Source organism: Dromaius novaehollandiae, chromosome 1 (assembly GCF_036370855.1).
Source record: "Dromaius novaehollandiae isolate bDroNov1 chromosome 1, bDroNov1.hap1, whole genome shotgun sequence".
NCBI classification, from domain to species: domain Eukaryota; kingdom Metazoa; phylum Chordata; class Aves; order Casuariiformes; family Dromaiidae; genus Dromaius; species Dromaius novaehollandiae.
The window spans coordinates 195389427-195408259 of NC_088098.1; the positions used below are offsets into that span (position 1 = coordinate 195389427).

Sequence of the window (18833 nt, forward strand, 5' to 3'; positions counted from 1 at the left end):
TGAGGCCCAGATCCATTTACTGGTACCATTACTGTCATGTCAAGCAGTCTAAAGACCTTGCAGTCTTCGTATGAAATGTGACCTAAGTTTGCTTGGGTCTTGAGAGGAAAAAATTATCTGAGCAAATCTCTTCTGTTACCGTTGTCTGCATTTATTGAATGTTGCTTATCTAGCATAAAACTGGTTTGGATTTGTTTTTAATCCCATGGGTTTAGGAGCTAGAATTTCCTGATGCAAAGGAACCTTTCACAGAATGTTTCTTTGGGGCTTCTATATATTGTATGTCGAGACAGCACTGGTTGCAGCAGGGTTTTGGTTTCTGCCTGATGCTTCTAGGTGATGCAGGCAGCGTATAGCAGTAGTATTGAATTTATGCCTAAATAAGGTTGTGTTAACCACAGACACTGTCCCATAGATCAGATCCCCACTGCAATAGTCTCATTCCCTATTCCATGGGAAATTTTGGAATGAAGAGGAAAAGAATTGAACTTTCAATTCCCAGTTACATGAGAAATTGAGTACTGTCTCATGTGTTCCTGATGCTCCCAAGCCGATGGGCTTCCTGCGTCCTACAATGCCAAGGGGGGAGCTCTGACTCTGGGGCAGCTTGCTGAGGGAAGCCAGGAGCCCAGGAATTCCAGTAGTGTGGGTAGGAATTTGGGAACTGAAGCTTTTATTTCCCTTCCTCTTCCTCATGTACTATAGCCTGATCTAGGTGACAACCCAAAGCACAATAAAGTCTATTCCCTGAGTTGATTGTGTAAACTTCATAATGCTTCTGCCCGCACCCAAGCGCTCAGCCTTTTGACCCACTGTGGTGAGTCCAAAATGTGAGGAGAGGAAAAGGCTGCTGTGCCACGACTGTGGAGAGGAGAAAGGAAGGGAAGAGAGGGCAGTAGGCATCTCACCCACTGCATGGTGAAGGCTGGGCTACTCCGGGAACCAGTAGTGGGAGCTGGTGTATTTCCATCCTTTTCCACAGGCTGTTTCAGTTTTTGATAAATGAAGCTTTTCTGGTTATGTATAGGCATTTGAAAAAACTTAACAGTAGGAACTCTATATCCCCTACAAAGACAGAGTCTCTACCAGAGAAACTGATGTCGTGGGCTTGCGGGGTGGGAGGCGGCTTTTTTGTTTTGGGGGAAGGTTTTGCAGCTTTACTGTGGCTGTTGCATGTGAAATGACTCCATGGTTTTGAAAATTTGGTGTATCACTCAGTGCAATAGTTAAATTACCTGCTGTCCCTGAGGGTTATGTTATGCTTTGCTGGGGAAAACCTAGGGAAAGAGACTATGTAATTGCAAACTGCATGTGGGCTGTGGTGGAAGAAATGAGCAGTCTTCTCTGTGCCGGTGGGCCACATTGGCAGCATGAGAGCCGGGGTGGAGTCGTGAAGGATGTAGAGCGTGAGGAGCCACGGGTGCCAATGGCCTTAGCCCCGCAGGGCCCTGTGACACTAGTGTTTGCTGCATCCTGCTCTGCCCTTTACAGATTCAGGTGCCCTGTCTGAGCAAGCAGCAAAGCTGGGCTACACTCCAAGCTCTTGCTGGCTCCCCTAGTGGGCTACGTGGTGTGGAGAGGGTTGAAATCTAAGGGGACAGTGGGGAGATGCAAAATCCAGACTACTTAAAAAAAAAAAAAAAGAAACAAAAATTTTGAGCACAGTTCCCCTCCCACCTTGCCCTTTCCTGCGCTGAAGTTATAAGATTTCATCTCTATGAATCATTGTAAAAGGTTTTCAGTTTTATAGTTTTAATTATCTCTGCACATTTACCATATGGTTAAATGGGTTTTGGTACCAGTGCATTCTTTATGTTGAATTAATGTAGTGATCTGGGAATATGGAAGCTAAGCAAGCTGTGATCCACATCATCTATGGTAATAAATGCTTTCTTAAGTGTTCCTGCCAGTGGTTTCTAACAAGAGAATACAGTCAAAATTCATGAGCTTACAGCACATGCTGCTACCAGTTAGATCTACCAGTTAGATCCCATGCATTGTCCTGTATTTCCAGGGATGCCTCCTTAATGGCAATGAGACGGCGTATTAACGGCTTAACTCCAGAAGAGATTCGGGCACTTTCTAAAGAGGAACTTCAGATGCCGGTTACCAAGGGGGACTTTGAGCTGGCTCTGAAGAAAATCTCCAAATCTGTTTCTGCTGCAGACCTGGAGAAGTATGAAAAATGGATGGCAGAGTTTGGATCTGCTTAATCTCAGTGACAGCTCTTTTTTGCTAGACTTTTATGGCTTTTGTTGTTTTCACTTGTAAAATGAGTTAGAAATCTTTTTAAAGGTTTAATGAAAGGTCTGCCTCTTTTCCCCCTTCCCTCCCCCTGCCCTTTCTGGTGACAAGATCTCCTTTTAAACTCCATTTGCATTTAAAGGGAATAAACGCAGTAACGAGCTTATATCATAAATGATATTTTATGTCTGAATAGTAAAACTGGACAAACAGGAAGGGAAAAATTATACCTTTGAGGATAATCTTTTATTTTTCCAGTGAAGAGCAGTGTTACTTATCTCCTTATAGTCATCTTTCATGGCTGAAATCAATAAATCAGCCAGGGGATGTGACTACAGAGGAGCTAACAAGGGCTTGCTGTTCCCCCTGCTCTTAGGAAGTGCTACATCTCTGCTGAGCTGCTGACTCTGCCTGCCTCAAATATGGCATCGAAGTTACTGTTCTCTGATGTGGTTCTCTTTGCTCGAGTATTCAGAGCAAAGCACGTGGATTAATTGGCATTAGACAGAGGAAATAAGGATTGGTCTTTATCAGGACATGGGCTCAGCTCTCCTCTCTTGTATGCCCATTTGGCACTGATGTCACTTCAGACTGGGCTCATGTTACCTGTGACTTCTCCTAATGGAAATGAGAGGAAAAGCAAAGGGCCTTGATTGCTTTTAGTCCAATTTATGCTTGATCTCTAAACATAGTTTGTACCCAGTTTGACCACTAGGCACTTTGACTTAAGTTACACCTTGCACTTTTATGCTTATGTATCATCCAACTATAGTTTATGCTTTCTAGATATTATTATCATTTAAGTACCAAGAGTTTAATACAGTAAAAACACTAATATCAAGGCTATCCTTAAAACAGATGGCTATGGACTTCCACTTCTGATTAGGCATGAACTCTTTCGAAGCTTTCCTAGGCAATGGAATTTGCACTTGTTTATGTGGTGGAACTGTTTACAATGAATTTTTTTACAAAGATTTTGTAAAAATGTGTAAGTGCGTAATTGATTTTTGGAAAATGATCTCTATGATCTCATTCCTATTCTCATCTGTTTCTTCCCCTCCGAATCCTAAATAGAAGTGCAAGTGTAGGGATAAGGAGGATTAGGTTAAACTCTGGCACAAGAAATCCTCTCTCCAGAGTGTTGCTGCCATGCTGGTGGTGTGACTGTTTCACAATCTCTGGCAGTGAGTCTGACATACAGAGGTTTCCCCTGCTAGGAATGAGAAGGAAAGACCAGATTTACAGAGAAATATGCAGACTCTGAAATCCTTGGTGATTTCCTAAGTTAGGCTCTGAATATCTTGGTGACCTGGAGGGGCTATGCAGTAGATATTCTGCCCTTGGGCTCTCTGCTGAGACTGCTAGTGATGTAGACAGGTGTGGTAAAGTGGAGTGAGGAGTGGATCTCTTTCACAAAGCAAGCCAAGTATTCAGAACTGGCCGCCTCCTCTTGAACAGGAGTGTGTCCTTACTGCTGCTTCTTTTTGCTAGTTCTTGAAACTTGCAAATAATGTTGATAATTCATCACACTGATCTGAGCACCTTTTGGGCATGACATGTGTGAACCGCTAAGGTAAATGCTGCTCTAGTGTGTCTTCTGTTCAATAGCAAGGACTGTCGGGATATAAACTTGACAACTCTGCAGCATCTATTTGATTGGGCTACATCTGCAATTGTTTCCTGGCTGTCAGTATTTTTTTTTTCTTCTTTTTATATGAAGAACACATCTTGGATTGGTCCTGTCATTTTATAGGTCTGCCTCAATTTGCATGGTGAAACATCAGGGAGATTAATATCATCATGGAGATTCTGTCAGTCTTTTATTTGACATGAAACTCAGTTGGGACTTTACAAGCATGTTTCCATGTGGCACTCTAGTAAAATGCCTTCTGGGACTTGTTGAGACACACAACTGCTGTTCATATTTTTCTGAAGGACAGAGTATCTCTGCTGGCTAGCATTAGGCCCTGTTGGACTCAAGGACAAGGAGGTTAGCACAGAAGAACATCAGCTTTTACCCTTTTCATCTATGGGGAGAATAAAAACTCCAGTTCCTTCTTTCCTGACCAGTTTGTGTTAACTAGGTACAGTAGAGCCCTTGGGGTTCACAGTACATTGGCTGTGAGACTAAGTGGAACAGAGCTCTCTGCACTGGAAGATGAGCAAGCAGAAGCCGTGTTGACTCTTTATAGTTCATGGGTAAATTCCTCCAAGGGCTAGTCCATTCATCTCAGGAAATAACTAGACCTTTATAGAGAGAAAGCTTTGAAAACATTGCCACAGCCTGTCATTTTCTCCATATGAAAACTGTAGGCTATAGCTGTTACTCTTCCTTTGGGTTTCACTGCAGTAGAAATTAGTAAAAACATGAGATTCTTTTGTCACCAATACTTGAGTAGCAGCTCAGGGTCTCTCACCTATCCAGCTGGGGAGACCATTGCTGCCTGAGGAGCTTATGGTCTACACAGTCAAGCTCTGGAAAGGAATGGACGTGGAATCCCAGTAACTCATCCCATTCGGCTGCCCAAGAGCAGTGCTGGGATTCAGCAGCTGCTCCTTAGAAAAGTGTAAGCATCGGTTTTCTCAGTTTCATTCTACAAACAGCAATGCTCCTTCTGCTGATGAAAGTACAGTGTTTAGAAAAAATGTCATTCCTTGGCTCTTTGATAAACCTTCTACCTTAAAGTGTTAAACCGCCCTCTTGCACGTCAGCAAAATTTGCTAAACTGGGCATTCCCTGTAGTCGGAACTGTTCAGGTGCTGCAGTCTTACTCTAAAGGTAATGATCTCTACCCAAAATGGGCTTTTCTGTATAGGTCCGTTCATCCTCTGCTGCTGCAGAACAGAAAAGTGAGTTTCCAGGCCACAGATCCTTGTACGTACGACGGTTGTGCCCAAGCACTGCAGCCATGACTTGGGCTCCACCAGAGCAGGCACTCCACAAGACAAAGACCGTCCCTGCCCTGCTGAGACTTTTCAGCATCGAGAGCTGACTGTGTATGCTGACCCTTACGGCTTCACCAGGACACATGTATGCACTCACCTGGAGGGGCTTGCAGGCTGGGTTATAAACTCAAGAGGGGAGCCAATGGAGGGGTATAACAAGGAGTGACCGGGGAAGGAAGGCCAGGCTAGCAGCAGTAGCAACTCAAGGCCGCAAGGATGAGCTTACAGGTCAGTGAGCAGCATACATCCAATTTGTGTCCCACTGGGGAAAACCCTAGTTTAGGGATGTTTGAATCTTCAGAGTGCAATGTACTAATGTATCACATCCTGCTGCAACCATGTCTATGTCTGTATGTGTGTACGGAGATGCATATATTTATATATGTGTGTGTATATATATATATATACACACATGCACACACACTGTTCAGTATGTGGTGCTTCGGTAGTTGGTACCTAAATTACACTAAAACATGTTTTAAAGCTGTGTTTCGGTGTCTCTTTCTAAACATTTGTAAATACTCTCTTGAGTGGCACTGTTAATTTCTGTACAATAAGCAAATGGGTTGTATGAAGTAATAAATGTATGTGTAGCATCTTTTTGTCTCTCTCTCTTTGGGCCTGTGAATGCTTTTCTAGTGACTGCTCCCAAAGGCAGCCACACAATGTTGATGTTTTCAGTATGTCACAGTGATGTTGGATTCACCAAAGTCCTTGGCAGCAAACAGTTAAAGCAGGGTCTGGTTTTTGGGGGTAACACTGTCAGTAATGCTTTCCCTCTTAAATTCGCCTTTCATTGCTACAAGCTATAAAATGGTGAATGCGCCAATGCCCAGCACTTGGAAGGAGGGTGGAGGAGAGGAGAGCAGAGGCCCCAGCAGATGTTCAGTGTTAGCACCTGATTTGGACCTCACATAGCTGAGCAGGTTTTTTATTACTCGCCTCTGGGCTGAAAGTACGATCAGGCACTAAAGAAGTTATATCATCAGCTGCTTGCTAACCAGAAGACTTTCAAGAGCAAAACTTCTATTAGGAAGGAGGTTTCAAAGTTGGAAAGAGAAACCAAGTCTCTTGAGACTGAGCTGGTTATTTGAATTTTCTCACTAACTCCCTTATGAAAGTATGTGTAGTTTCCAGTGTTTCATAATGCCTCAAACATGAAAGAGCGACCAAAGGAAATTGCTGATCAAGGGATTTCAGGAAAGGTCAAATTTTTGCATAGGAAGTTCAGCTAACTCCAGCTTAAAAGAGACTACGAAGTACTAAAGGTACCCTGATCTGTTCTGGTTGTGGGGAAGATAAAAGGGTTTATGTGTGTGGCAAGGAACCCCTCCATTATGCAAGCAAAGACTTAGGTCTATAGTCCAGATGTGAGGAGGTGAAAGCAGCAGAGGAAATAGTGAAAAAACTTCTGCCTGTTTTTGGAATAAACTATCCTGAGTCAAATCATTGAGTTTTTTTCTGATCTTTAACTATAATAAGAGCATGGTGAGAATGCAAGTGCTGCTGTGCTGCCTGGATGACATGGGAAGCCTGAGAATGAAAGGACAATGCGTTGGTGTTGGCAGGGTGGAACGAGTTGTGTCAGTAGTGATGCCACGTGCAGCAGCAGCCGGAGCCTGCTTTGTGTCAAGTGCCTCCTGAACAAAGCTGTCAGCCCAGGCTGCAGCAATGTGAGGCAAGGATGGCCTCAGTCTCCGTCTTAGTAGTCTTATAATGGAATAAAATGAGTTGTATAAAGCCACCCATGATGGTGACCACAAAGGCTGTCATCCTAAAGCTCTGAAACCCTCCAGGGAATCATAGCCAGAGGATTATTGCCAGAAATGAGCATCAGAAACTTCTGTTTTCCAGTAAATTCTGCTTCTCCCCTGGCTGAGGGAGGGATGGATGCTCCAGTTCAACCTGCTACAAGACCGAGGTTCTCAGCAGCAGGTTACAACCAGTGAAGCTGGAGGAGGAGGAAGGCTCCCAGGCAGAGAAGGTGTCAAATGGTCTTTTTCCCTGGTCACATTAGGTGTTTCATGAGCGCACCTGTCCAAAAGGTTGGCCACAGCTGCAGGTGTATAAATCACGCATGTTCCAGAGCCTGGCTGCCACCCAAACCTTGACTGGCCAAACTGTGGATATTTTCGTCTCTCACAGCACAGAAGAGTCTTGCATTGGACCCTCTCTCCCTTCTAGGCCAGCCTGGTTTTGTACACCAGTTGCAACTTGTTCGTCTGACCCTTTGCTACGAATAGAGTTGTTCTGTGCCTAGAGGAGCAGCTTTTGTGCAGTACAGAGCGTGCTTTCTGATCAGCTGAAGAGCTGTGTTCCTACACGTGTCTTCACGTAGGTGTTTTGGGAAGCTCCAGGGAATTTCCCTGTTCTTTTTAGAAAGGCCACAAGTAACATTAAAAATGATTGGGATGATGTACAGCTCACCAGAAAGGAGAGCTGAGATGTCTTAGCTAACCTGATTACCCAATACGAGAGCTTAAATACACTGCTTGCCTAGATACACTACTTAAACGGCCGGGAAAGGTGCCATGAGGAATGTTTTGTTTTTCTTAAGAAGGGGCAAAGTGCTGGGATGTTCCCAGTTCTTACTGCAAGCACAGTGTTGGGGTTGTATCATGGGCCTGCTCCATTTTCTAGCTTTTGTGTGTTAGTGACCTCTCGTTTGTTCTAACAGGTAACAGTTTTCTCGGAGTTAGGGGGAAGTCATGGAGACTGGAGCTTTTGGGGTCTTGTAATCTGGTTGGTACGTGAGGCAGCTGTGACCCTTCCCACATTTCTGGAGGAAAGCATCATGCATCCTTTGTGGCTGTCTTGCTGTAGCTTTGTGCAAAGTCTCTTAAAATAGGCTATAATATTAATTTAACAAAGAGATAAGTTCCTACCACCAGATTAAAACCGTGTTACTCTCATTTGTGAGCAGTCCCTAGTGTAAGTTGTTCTACTGATGTAAGAGAAACTATCCTAGAATTAAGAGTTTTGTGAACTTGACTTTGGAAAGCAAGAGAGGTTGAAAAATGTTTGCTTAAACTACTTAATACCCAAGATGTTAAGAGAAGATGGAGTTGAAATTTCTGCTTCTTGTGCCTGTCCTGTTTGTCTAGCAGTTACACTGCCGGGTTGTTCCTTCTGGTTCCAATTTGTTTTGAAATAATTACCATTGTTTATCCATCTCAGATGGTGTTTGCAGAGGAGTTGTTTCCACAGAACCCTCTTTTGCTTAGCAGGTGGTGTTTTTGCACAGTGTGTTGTGTGTCATCTAATTGAACGGGTAGATTGTAGGAGCTCTCTGAGCTCTTCCTTGTGAAGTAAAGGTCACTGGAACGGTGAAGGTGAGAGGAGGTGTGCTGAATACCAATTGGACCGCCAGGAGCAGATACCATAGCAACTCTGTACAGGGTTTATAAATATCACCAAAAAGAAAAGAGGAATAACCTTAAGGAGCTGCTGACAACACTGCAATGTGCATGTTGATAAAACTGTGGTCTTTGCATCCTCACTAGTACGGAGAATGTATGTAACAGGATGGAAGTGGCTTGGCAAATAAGGGAAGCCAACGGCAGTCGCTGCTGACAGGTTTCATCACCCAGCCTTGCTGCTTAAAAGTGTACCAATCTCCAGGGCAGGTTTGTTAAGTGCACTACAAAAGCTGCCTTTAATGAGTCATATTTGACTTCCTAATAGGCTGCTTTCCATCTTTAAATGTCTTTAAACTTTTGGATGTGCTGGGGCTGGAGTGTTTTTTCAAGGCTGTAAGAAATGTATGTTAATAGTAAGGTGTTTCTGCAGTGTCTTAGGGCTCCGTTGTGCTAGGTACCATTTGGATGCACAATAAGAGATGCTTTAAATGCTTGCAGAGTTGCACTGGTGGAAGGATGGGAAGGGAGGCAGAGGGGAAGTGACTTACCCAGGATCATCTGGTCAGTGGCAGAGGCAAAACTCCCCCTCTAACTCTGTGTCTGGTCCTAAAGGATACACTAGTGTTTTCGGTTGTTTTGGATTCACAACCCCCTAATAGAATTAAGCCCAGTAAGTTTTTTTTTTCTTAAATACATCTACAGGCCCTTAAAAGTAGCTTGTGGTGCTCCTGGGGACAGCAGATGATAGTTTGGAAAGCACTGGCCCATGTCCTCCTAAGCTTGCCTGCATTTCTTATAGGAGGGAGCGTATAATGGATGCTGTTGATTTTATTTTCTTCGTGTTAGCTTGCTCAAAAAGATGAAGCCGACTAAATGTGAGGTGCTTCTGGGGAGTTTATTTACAGTGTGTCTTTTTTGTGCAGATTAGCATTTCATCAGCATACGGTAGAACCATTTAAAATAAATATTTGGCTTTTCTTAATTTATGCTCATGAAGAAAGGTCCCTGAGCATGCATATCTATTCCTCTGTTGTATGTAATCAGACATTTCTACCGCTGCGCTGGGGGACCGGCCCCCTGCTCCTCGCCGCGAGGAGCTGAGAGCTGTGCTTCGTTCCCTCTCCCGTGCAGGGGCCACCTGCGCCTCGCTCTGCTGGGCAGCTCCGCGGGAGCAGGCAGGTGCCTGCTCCTCTTCTCCCGCGCACACCAGCCTGGCTTGGCCATCCCTGTGCTGGCACCGCCAGGTCAGCTTCCCTCCCTAGATCTCGGGTATTTAGATTTATTTAAAGCTGGGAACATGCCCAGTTTCTGCCTGGCACCCCTGTCCCCGATCACCTTCTTTGCCTGCTGAGGCAGCTGTACTTTTGCAAGACACAGCCCCAAGTGAAGCATGTAACAGCAATCCGCTTCAGCGGGGAAACGTGCTTGGAAAAGCTGTCGGCAGCTGCAGGGCACGAGTGCAGCCAGGACATGACTGCAGCCGGGGCGCGCTGGGCCGTGTCCTTGCATGCCCACCCCATCCGGACAGGGAAGTGGTGTGAAGTGAGGGATGCTCCTGCAGGCATACACTGAGGAATTGGAAGAGCAGGAAACCTCTTAAAAAAAGGAACAAATGAAAAGCTAATCAGTTTTACGTTGAAGCAGAGCCCACCATAGCTGGGGACAGGGCTCAGTGACCGAGGTGGCTGTTCGGTGTATCCAGATGTCTTGTGCTCTGACACAAGGTCTGCAAACATTTTTTAAGTTTCTAATCTGAATCTGTTCATTCTGGATTTGCATCCATCTGATCTTGTGCTAATAGCATCCTCTAGATCTTCTTACTCTGATATTTATCCTACATCCCTGGATGTATGTATAGTCATTATATAAAACAATGCTTTTGTGCTTTGTTAGACTGTACAAGCTCCTTTAGACTTTTTAATAGCAATCTTTCTTTCCACCTGCACCTGTTTGTTTCTGCAGACCTGCAGAACTGTGCACACTGGGTCCATAAGCCACACATGGCAAGTACCCATAAAGGCAAGGACAAAAGAAATCACTGTCCTGGTGTGTTGTTATAATCAAGCAAATAAACCATGTATTTGGTTGTATAACCTATGGGAGGGTGGAAGACTTAGATATATTGTTGTTGGACAGCAATTAGGACTTATGGAGATGACTGAGACGGTTGCAGGCAGCAGGAAGCACAGAGGAAGGGGGGAAATACAGAAGCTCTTCAAGGAAAGACAAGAGACAAGATTTGGAAATTCTGCTTACAAGGGAAGCAGCAAGATGCACACACACACGTTCTCATGCACATGGTTTAAAACAACATTGTTTTCTGAGAATTTTTGGATGCTGCCCAGAAAAAAGAGAAAGAAGAGATCTGGGACCTGCTAATAAGCTCCATGGTCAGCACAGCCACAAGTAATCAGCAGTCAGTGTGAGTGTGGAGTAATGGGATGGATCGGATCTACCTGTCTTCCCAGTTTCCCCATCTCTTTTGACTTTATCCCATGTGTATTCACAGAGGCCAACCAGGCCTGGGTTGTCCCAGTGCTTGTGCTCAGCTCCTCACTGGCATGAGTACCAAATCACTCTGTGCAGGACCCGGGCTTTGTACGGCTCTCTAGGGCATGCTCCTTCCTCTTGAACTGTCCAGAAACAAAACCCAGCTGCAGCCTCTCAAAGGGAACAGTTAAGCATTTGGCACTACACATGGCACTGTTGTCTAGTCTCGATCTCCAGAAATCTCCCAGATAGAAATTACCAGCACTGCCCTCATTTGTGTATCCCATGCATCTCAGTACCAAAATAGCTCTTCCCTGAGGGAAATGCAACATCCTATCAGCTTATCATTAACTTTCTTTATGTCATTCCCACCGTCAGTCCTCCAAAACATATCACCTTGGATTAGCACCAGACTCCCACCTTCCCAGGCTCTCTCTGCACCACTAGTAAAAGCAGCCTTGCCTGTCTTTAAAGGAGTTTCCTCTCACCCTTGACAAAGCCTGAGGGCCTGATATTTTCTGCGGGTATCATGATGAAGCTGCAAACGCATGTACAACTGAACGTGCTACTTGGGAAGGTCTCAAAGAGCCCCATTACTGAGCCTTACTGCAGAGCAGTGGTGGGCAGGGAGGACAGAGTCCTAGCAAGGCCAGCTCTGCAGCATCCACATCCCTGAGGTCCTCCCTGGCCCACCTCTCTCTCAGTATCTCCATGAATGGATCTATAAGAAAGCAGTGATGATGTAGAGTGGGCAAGCAGAAAGGGATTAACTGAGCCTGTTCTTTATTATGGTCACGAAGCATAATCCTTGCTCTCACAGACTCGGGTCCACATCCATCCCTTCACTCTCCACTACAGCGAGGGCAAGAGAGATGTCCAACCTGCAGCCACATGTGAGTGGTGCCACAAACATGCTGGCTGTGCCAAGACCTTCAATTTTAGTATCTTTCTGCCGGAGGCCAGGTGGATATGACCTTCTGCTGAGCACCATTTTTCTTTAAGGTACATTTGTGGGAGGAGAAGGACACTAGAGTGACATCCTGGCCTGAGCAGCAGAAATCTTGCTGTAGCCTTGCCCTCTGGTCATGTGGGACAATATTAGCGGTCTGGGTTAACAGACACAACCCAAAATGGAGGGCAGACAGGGCTGCTCACCTCAGCAGTTGCCCAAGCAGTTGCACAGTTGCTAAGGGCTGGTGTGAGAGCTGTGGGAGCCAGGTTTGCGCTGTGGGGCTTCCCTGTAGCCCCCTCGCACAGTCAGTGCACATGCTCAGGTGGTTTCCTGCGGTAGTTTCTGTTTCTTGGGTTATGTTTTTTTCAACTCTGACTTAATTCATCTTCCACAATGACAGCTGCAAGTCAATGGTCAGACTGAGGGGAATTCAGGGCCTTCTTTAAGGGTGCAGAAAGCACTCAGCCCACACCTGGGAAATCCAGGAGTGACAAACACAAGCACATATGCACCCTCCCTTCCCCAAAGACAAACATGTTTTGGTGAAAAGCAACCAGAAATACTGTTATGCAAAAAAATGAGCCATTTAGACTGAGTTTGGTCAGCAGATTCCCGTCATTTCTGGTGGTGTTTGTTACAGGTAAGGTGGGGAAAAAGCTATCACACTTCTGTTCCTCGGTGGCAGAGACAGTCTAGTGGTTTTTCAGTTACGCTGCTCTGCTGGGACTGCTCTTCAGTGTGTCAGCAGGCCCCAGCTGCTGGCTCTAGGCTTCCACAGCTTAATTGCAAAGTTAACCTCTTACTAGAGACCCAAGCAATTCTGCTTCTCAAAGACTTTTCTTCCCAGCCAGTCGTAATTTATACCTGATTTCTTCCGCAAAGAGTTATCTGCAGCCTGGCTGGCCAGTATTTTCCTCTCATGGTCTAGTGCTGTCTTAAGAAGACAAAGAAACTTCCTCACACTTAAAAAAAAATCCTTGGCATGATTTGGTAACCAACAGGAACAAGCTTGTGATTGGATACACGTGACAGAATACACTGCACAGCCTTCCAAGCGGGAATCAAACTTGCTTGAGATATCATTGAATAAGCTCAGGGGAGGACTGTGTGAGAGGACAGGGAGGAGGATGGAGATAGAAATTCATGTTGGTGGAGTGAGTCCTGGGGTGATGATGCAAATGCTCCAAGTTAGGAACCCATGGCTGCTTTAGGGGGCCAAGGCTGGGTTTCCTCTCATCTAATTGCAGGTATGTGGGCCTGAGCCAGTCACCCAGACTCCCTGTAGAGTCAGCAGAGGGAAACAAGCAAGTTTAGGAGGAGGCTTTTCTGACACATTTTAGATGCCTTCTCCAGGGTCAGATGAATGGGGCCTCTGGAGTGCCATTTATTATACAAGGAGTCAAGGGAGCAGCTCAGATGTCGAAGCAGCTCAGATGTCGAATTTCAGGAGAGAAGAACCTTTGTGTCTGTCTGTTTCTCCTCATTGCCCCAGATGCCTTTACTGTCCCTCCAGCATTGCTGCCTGATTGTTGTCTACCTTCAGACATCTCACGATCCCTTGGTATCTCGAGTGCTTTTCCCGCACACATGGAGCACACACACTTTTGACAGCCCTCCAATTTAAGTCAGTCCCAAGATCTGTCATGCTGTAGTTCTCCTCTGTAGACAGTTAAATCCCCTCCTTGCTTTCTACAAGGCTCCTGGGTTTAGTCTCTGCTGAACCAAGGTTAGCCCAGCTTGGCAAACTGGGACCAAGACACCCTAAGCAGTGAGGCTGTCAATACTACAGAAACACCAAGGCTATGCGTCTTCATCCTGGCACCTCCTAGCAAACACTGTGAGCTGAGGGAGATGGGACAGGACAGAGATGGGAACTGTAGATACTAGTACTAATTAGGTAGGATCTGCCAGGAGACAGCAGAGAGTGGATTCTTTCTTTAGCAGGAGAGAGAAAGGCACAAGAAATCTGTGAGTTAAGCAGGGATCCCAAGGAAGGTTGAAAGTCCAGCACTCTGACTGTTCTTGTACAGATACTTCCTTGCGTAATTTCTACAGCATCTTTACCCTGGATATCAATACCAAAACACAGTCATCTTTCCTGAGGACCATTCTTGCCTGTCTGTTGCTGGATGGATCTGCTGTGGAAATATGCTGGGAAGTGGGAAGGCTGGTAGACAGCCTGGCTTATACTGTGTATCTGATTCCTACTCATGTAATATCGGCATGGTCCTGCCGGGGTCAGTGTCTCTCTGACAATACCCTGCCGTGCAATGACCAGGTTAGTAGACATGATAAGAGATGGACACTGCCCCATGTCTGCTGCATCCTTAAAAAAACTTCTTAACAGATCTGAGCCTCAGGAGGCGGAGGAGAAGGGAGAAGGCAGAGTCAGAAAGAGGTGTTTCTTTGTGTCATGCTTTATTTTATAAGTGTATGCCTCATGGCTTCTTTTCATTGCCTGCAGAGCTGGGAAACCTTTTCTTTTTTTTTCCTCTTTGATATATAATTTTTGGCACCTTCCTCTCAAGTTGTGGAGCTTTGGAAGAATATATGGAGGCTGTGTTGGTTCTCCAACCAGCATAAAAATCACTTGGGTTCAAGTCTTATCATTCTGCCTTGTAAAAGGGACAAAGATTCAGGAGAGGAGGTGCCACGTAATGCAGTTGAGGTGATGCATGAAAACTGCCGGATCTCCCTCATCCTATGAAGCTCATTTCCAGCTAGATCTACAGCTAACCCTGCACAGGGCTGAGGGTGCTCCTGGAGAGGGTGGAGGGAAGTGCTGTTATTTGCACCAAATGCACTGAAATTGAAATGATGGCTGCTCCAGAAGTGGTCTGTGCTCTGGGACAACAGGTTCACAGTTTATATGGCTTTGGTGGTTGAACTTTTTTTTCTCATAGCTGGTGGGTTTTGCTAGTACATGGTAAAGCCAGTCCCTAGATTTGGACTGTGAAGGATTCAGTCCCCTCACCTTCCCCTGCTCACACAGATCAGTTGTGATCTATAACTGGGGTGTGGGAATTTATTCCAGAAATGCCCCCGCTGCTTCAGAGAACTAGATGTCTCATTGTCTCTCCCTGAAGCACATTAGATTTTGGTCTCTTACTAGAGGTTTGAAATTGATTCTGAAGTGTGCTGGAAACATTTTGCGGCCAGTGGTAAGAGGATGGCCAGGCGTTCTCCTGAACTAAATGTTTATTGCCAGGCTGCCTGCTCCCACCTGTCTTCCCCTGGTAGTGCAAACCCAAAGAAAATAGCCAGGGACAGAAGATTCATCCTCCAGAAGAGGAGCAGCAACTGCATGGTGTAGTAGTTTCCCCTCCCTCCCAGTAGATCCTTTGACTCTGCCCCAGCAAATACCCTTAAAGCATGTGTTCTGCCCCTGCAAAGTCATTTGGCTCAGCAGGCTGAGTTGGTGCTCCTGGGCTCTGCTAGAGCAAGTGTTCATGGGATAAGAAGCCCTGATTTCTTCTGAGCTAACTGGAGGAAAACTGTCCTCTATAGCAGTGTTCTGCAGCAAATCCACTGGGATTCCTCCATGCTTGAAGACTTCCAGCCTTTCAGCTTTCCTTCCCTTTCTGTTCAGAAAGCCCAAGGTGGAAATTAAAGCTAGCCACCAGCAGGGCCATCAGAGCTGCTGAGTGAGCTGCTGGGAATGAAATAATGCCACACGGTTTATGGACAGATTCTTTTCTTAAGGCTCATTATTTTTGTTTTCCCAGTCCCTATTTTCCAGCTCACCACGAAACCTCAAACACCAAAGCTATTGCATGCAAGATCAATCCCTGAGCCAAATGCACAGCGTAAAAGGGAACACTGAAGCAGGGAAAAGAATTAGCTGCACATTGCAAGCAGCTGCAGCAGGTGCCTCTATTGAGAAGTGTCCTTGCCTTGTCATTCAATGCTGTGCCCACAAATGAGGAGTGTGCCAATGGAGGCCAACAGTCAAAAAGCCGCTGTGCAGCAGCATGGGGGCTTTGCCTTCTCCTTGCCACGCAGGGCATGCTTTGAGGAAAAAGAGCATTACAAAGGAAATGCCACCATTACCAGTTAAGGGGCAGTTGGAAGCATGAGAGAGATGAAAAAATGTCACTTCCCAGGGATCAGAAATCTTTCTGACCCTCCTCCTGGGCCTGACATTTATTGCCAGGCTGCACGCTCCCACACATCTCCCATTGCAGCAGGATTAGGCACAAACCCAAGGGGAATGGCCAGGGATGGGGAGATTCAGTGACTGCATGGCGTAGCTGTCCCACCACCTGTGTCCATGGAAGATATTAAGGCAGGAGTTGGGCTGAAAAAAAGGGGAATAATTCTTTTCTCACACTTCTCCAAGAAGGGAATAGTCTCATTACAGGGTTATTGCTAAGGAGATTTATGTTCCTATGGCCATAGTGTATCCTCAGAGAGGATCTGTCAGATCAGTGGTGTTATGGCGCTAGGCGCTGCATAGGCACAAAGTAAATGCTCTGGAGCACTCCCAGGCTAAATAAAAAACCCCCACGATGTCAACAAGACAAGCTGAGATGGGCAAAAGGAAGAGGCAAGAACAGCAACGGGAGATTTAGCATGGACACAGCCAGTCAGTGTCAACGACTCATTGGCTAAAGCTGTCCTCGATGTTCGTTAGCAATGTACAGACAATCTGCTCCAAGAGCCTGAGATCAGATACGGCCTTTGTTGAAAGAAGTTGTCCAGACCGTTGCTGTAGGACAGCTCCTCTGACAGCCGGGCAGTGCCCAGTGCTGGTCCGAGTGCTTGGGGGACCTGGCAGCTGGGCAGGGCCATGCTGTTCATGAAGACAAAAGCTGCCGTTGTTACAGGACACAGAAGTGGACCACTTGTGTCTTCTGAAAGCTGTGCTCTTAAAATTTGTTTTTACCTTGAGACAAATTCATTTTCTCCTTGAGAACAAGTTTTGCACACTATGAAACAAATGTTTCAATATCTCCTCCAGTCTCTTACGATTCATTATAAATTTATATTTAAGCCTTGGTTTTTACTCAATGCTTGGTTTTTATTTAATCTTCAGATTTTTCCATGTAATTTTCCTGTATGGAGAGGAACATGCAGATACTGAGTTTACAGAGGCCCATGTGCTCAGCCAGCAGAACTCCCTTGAACTGGATTTTATAAGCTGTGTACACAGAGCTTATAACTCCTTTGATTTAGAGTTCCTTGGGATGTGGTGCTTGAACTAGATTCATAAATATTGAAATTTCTTAACTGTACAGAGGCTGCAGAGCAAAAGAACTCATTTGGGAAGGGGTCGATATCTTGCTGAGCCCTGCATGCTTGAAGACCACTTGCCTCCTAGAGCTAATTGAGTCCTCCTGAATGTGGCCATCTGCAAAAATATGCCCTTAAGGGAATAAGAAATCATCAGGAAAAGAAAGTGTTCTAACTTGTTTCAAGATTCATAAGCACTTGAGAAAGTTTTAAGAGTTAAAAGGAGCTTAATAGTCACTTTAAATGCTCAACAACCTTTAAATTTGTGCTTATAGCAGCTAAGGCAGTTTAAGGCTGTATGCAATTACAGGCCTCAAGCTTGCGGTTCTTTAGTATATGGCTTTCACTCTAAACAGCTTTAGCTTTAAAACAACAGCAAAAGTTTGTGTGCAAAGTGCTGACTGCAAATATCCACCATGATAAAAACCAAGATGAATGTGTATGAGCCAGGCTTGTTTAGAAGCCATGGGTGATTTACAAAGTGAGCTTAATTGGAAGCTTCTATTGCAGCTTTCTGACATGATATTTTTCTGATGCAGATGTGTAGGAGCTATTTAAAAGGTCCATGTTTACTAATAAGAAGTTGTGCAATCGGGGATATATTAACCATACATGTACAGGATGAGGAAATGACTTGATCTGGAGCAGGGTTGCAGGGAAGGGGCTGGGTGTCACAGAGGATCATAAGCTGGACGTGAGGAATCAGCATTGTGCTCTCCTGAAGGAAAGAGGATCTCGTGTGCTTGGCCCTCGGCTGCTGATGCTCCCAGGGGTCTGTCTGCAGCCTTGGCACTGCAGTTCAAGAAAACAGGGTTGGATCTGAGGGATTTCAAAGGGAAGCAGTAAGAAACACAAGAGAGGTAGAGAAACATGGCCTGTGGAGAAAGGTGGTCAGAATGAGGGTTGCTGTAGTTTGAAAAGGAAAAGCTTAAGCTTATGATAACAGCCTTTAAAAATGTAAAAACAGAAAAATTATTAAAATTTAGAGAAGATAAAAGGTGTAGAGAAGAAAAAGAAGAGGGTATACCCTTCTCTGCCTCCACTGTGGGTAAGAGATGGGTATATGGCCTCAAATTAATCAGTGCGACATTTGTGTTAAACATCAAGGGGAAGAATACAAACTTCTTAGCAGGAAAAAAATGCCTGGAAATGTTGTGGAGATGCCATCATAGTGATGTCTGTCTAACTAAACTAGAAATACATCCCCCCAGGAATGACACTGGAAGAGCAAGTCACCTGTGAATGGGGAAATGGATTAGGTGATCTTCCAGACCTATTTTTTGATGATTTCTGTGATGATTTGGGCATGACAACCTTTACTCCCTTCTCACATATACCAAAGACATGAGTTTATGAGGCTCTTTATTGAGCTGCTCCTGACAATCACCGTCAAAGGCAATAGGAAAAGTTCATTTGCAGAGGTTCAATGACATTTTTCTTCTCTCCCAGAAAAATGTTAATGGGAAGTATGGAACCAACTCCGGTCAGAAGAGTTTCTCAGGGTATGACTGTGCTGACCAGAGCATTTTTGTGTAGAGATATGGGAACCAGATGGAGTGGCTACATTTGCCCTCTGGCTCTGAGGCCCTGAAGGTGTTTATGTGTGAGCA

General features: G+C 45.2%; 1 protein-coding gene across 7 annotated transcripts in view; it reads left to right on the plus strand.

Moving 5' to 3' along the window:
* KATNAL1 (katanin catalytic subunit A1 like 1) overlaps positions 1-18833 on the plus strand; it is a 77754-nt gene that overhangs the window by 39366 nt on the left and 19555 nt on the right. For 5 of the 7 annotated variants that reach the window (XM_026108862.2, XM_026108860.2, XM_064504957.1 and 2 more), the window contains exon 11: positions 2015-5786. The exons of the other annotated variants lie outside the window; for them this stretch is intronic. In XM_026108862.2, coding sequence (XP_025964647.1) covers positions 2015-2213 — 199 coding nt within the window. In that variant the 3' untranslated portion in view covers positions 2214-5786. Of the gene's footprint in view, positions 1-2014; positions 5787-18833 lie in introns of those variants that run through there. 7 annotated transcript variants of the gene reach the window in all.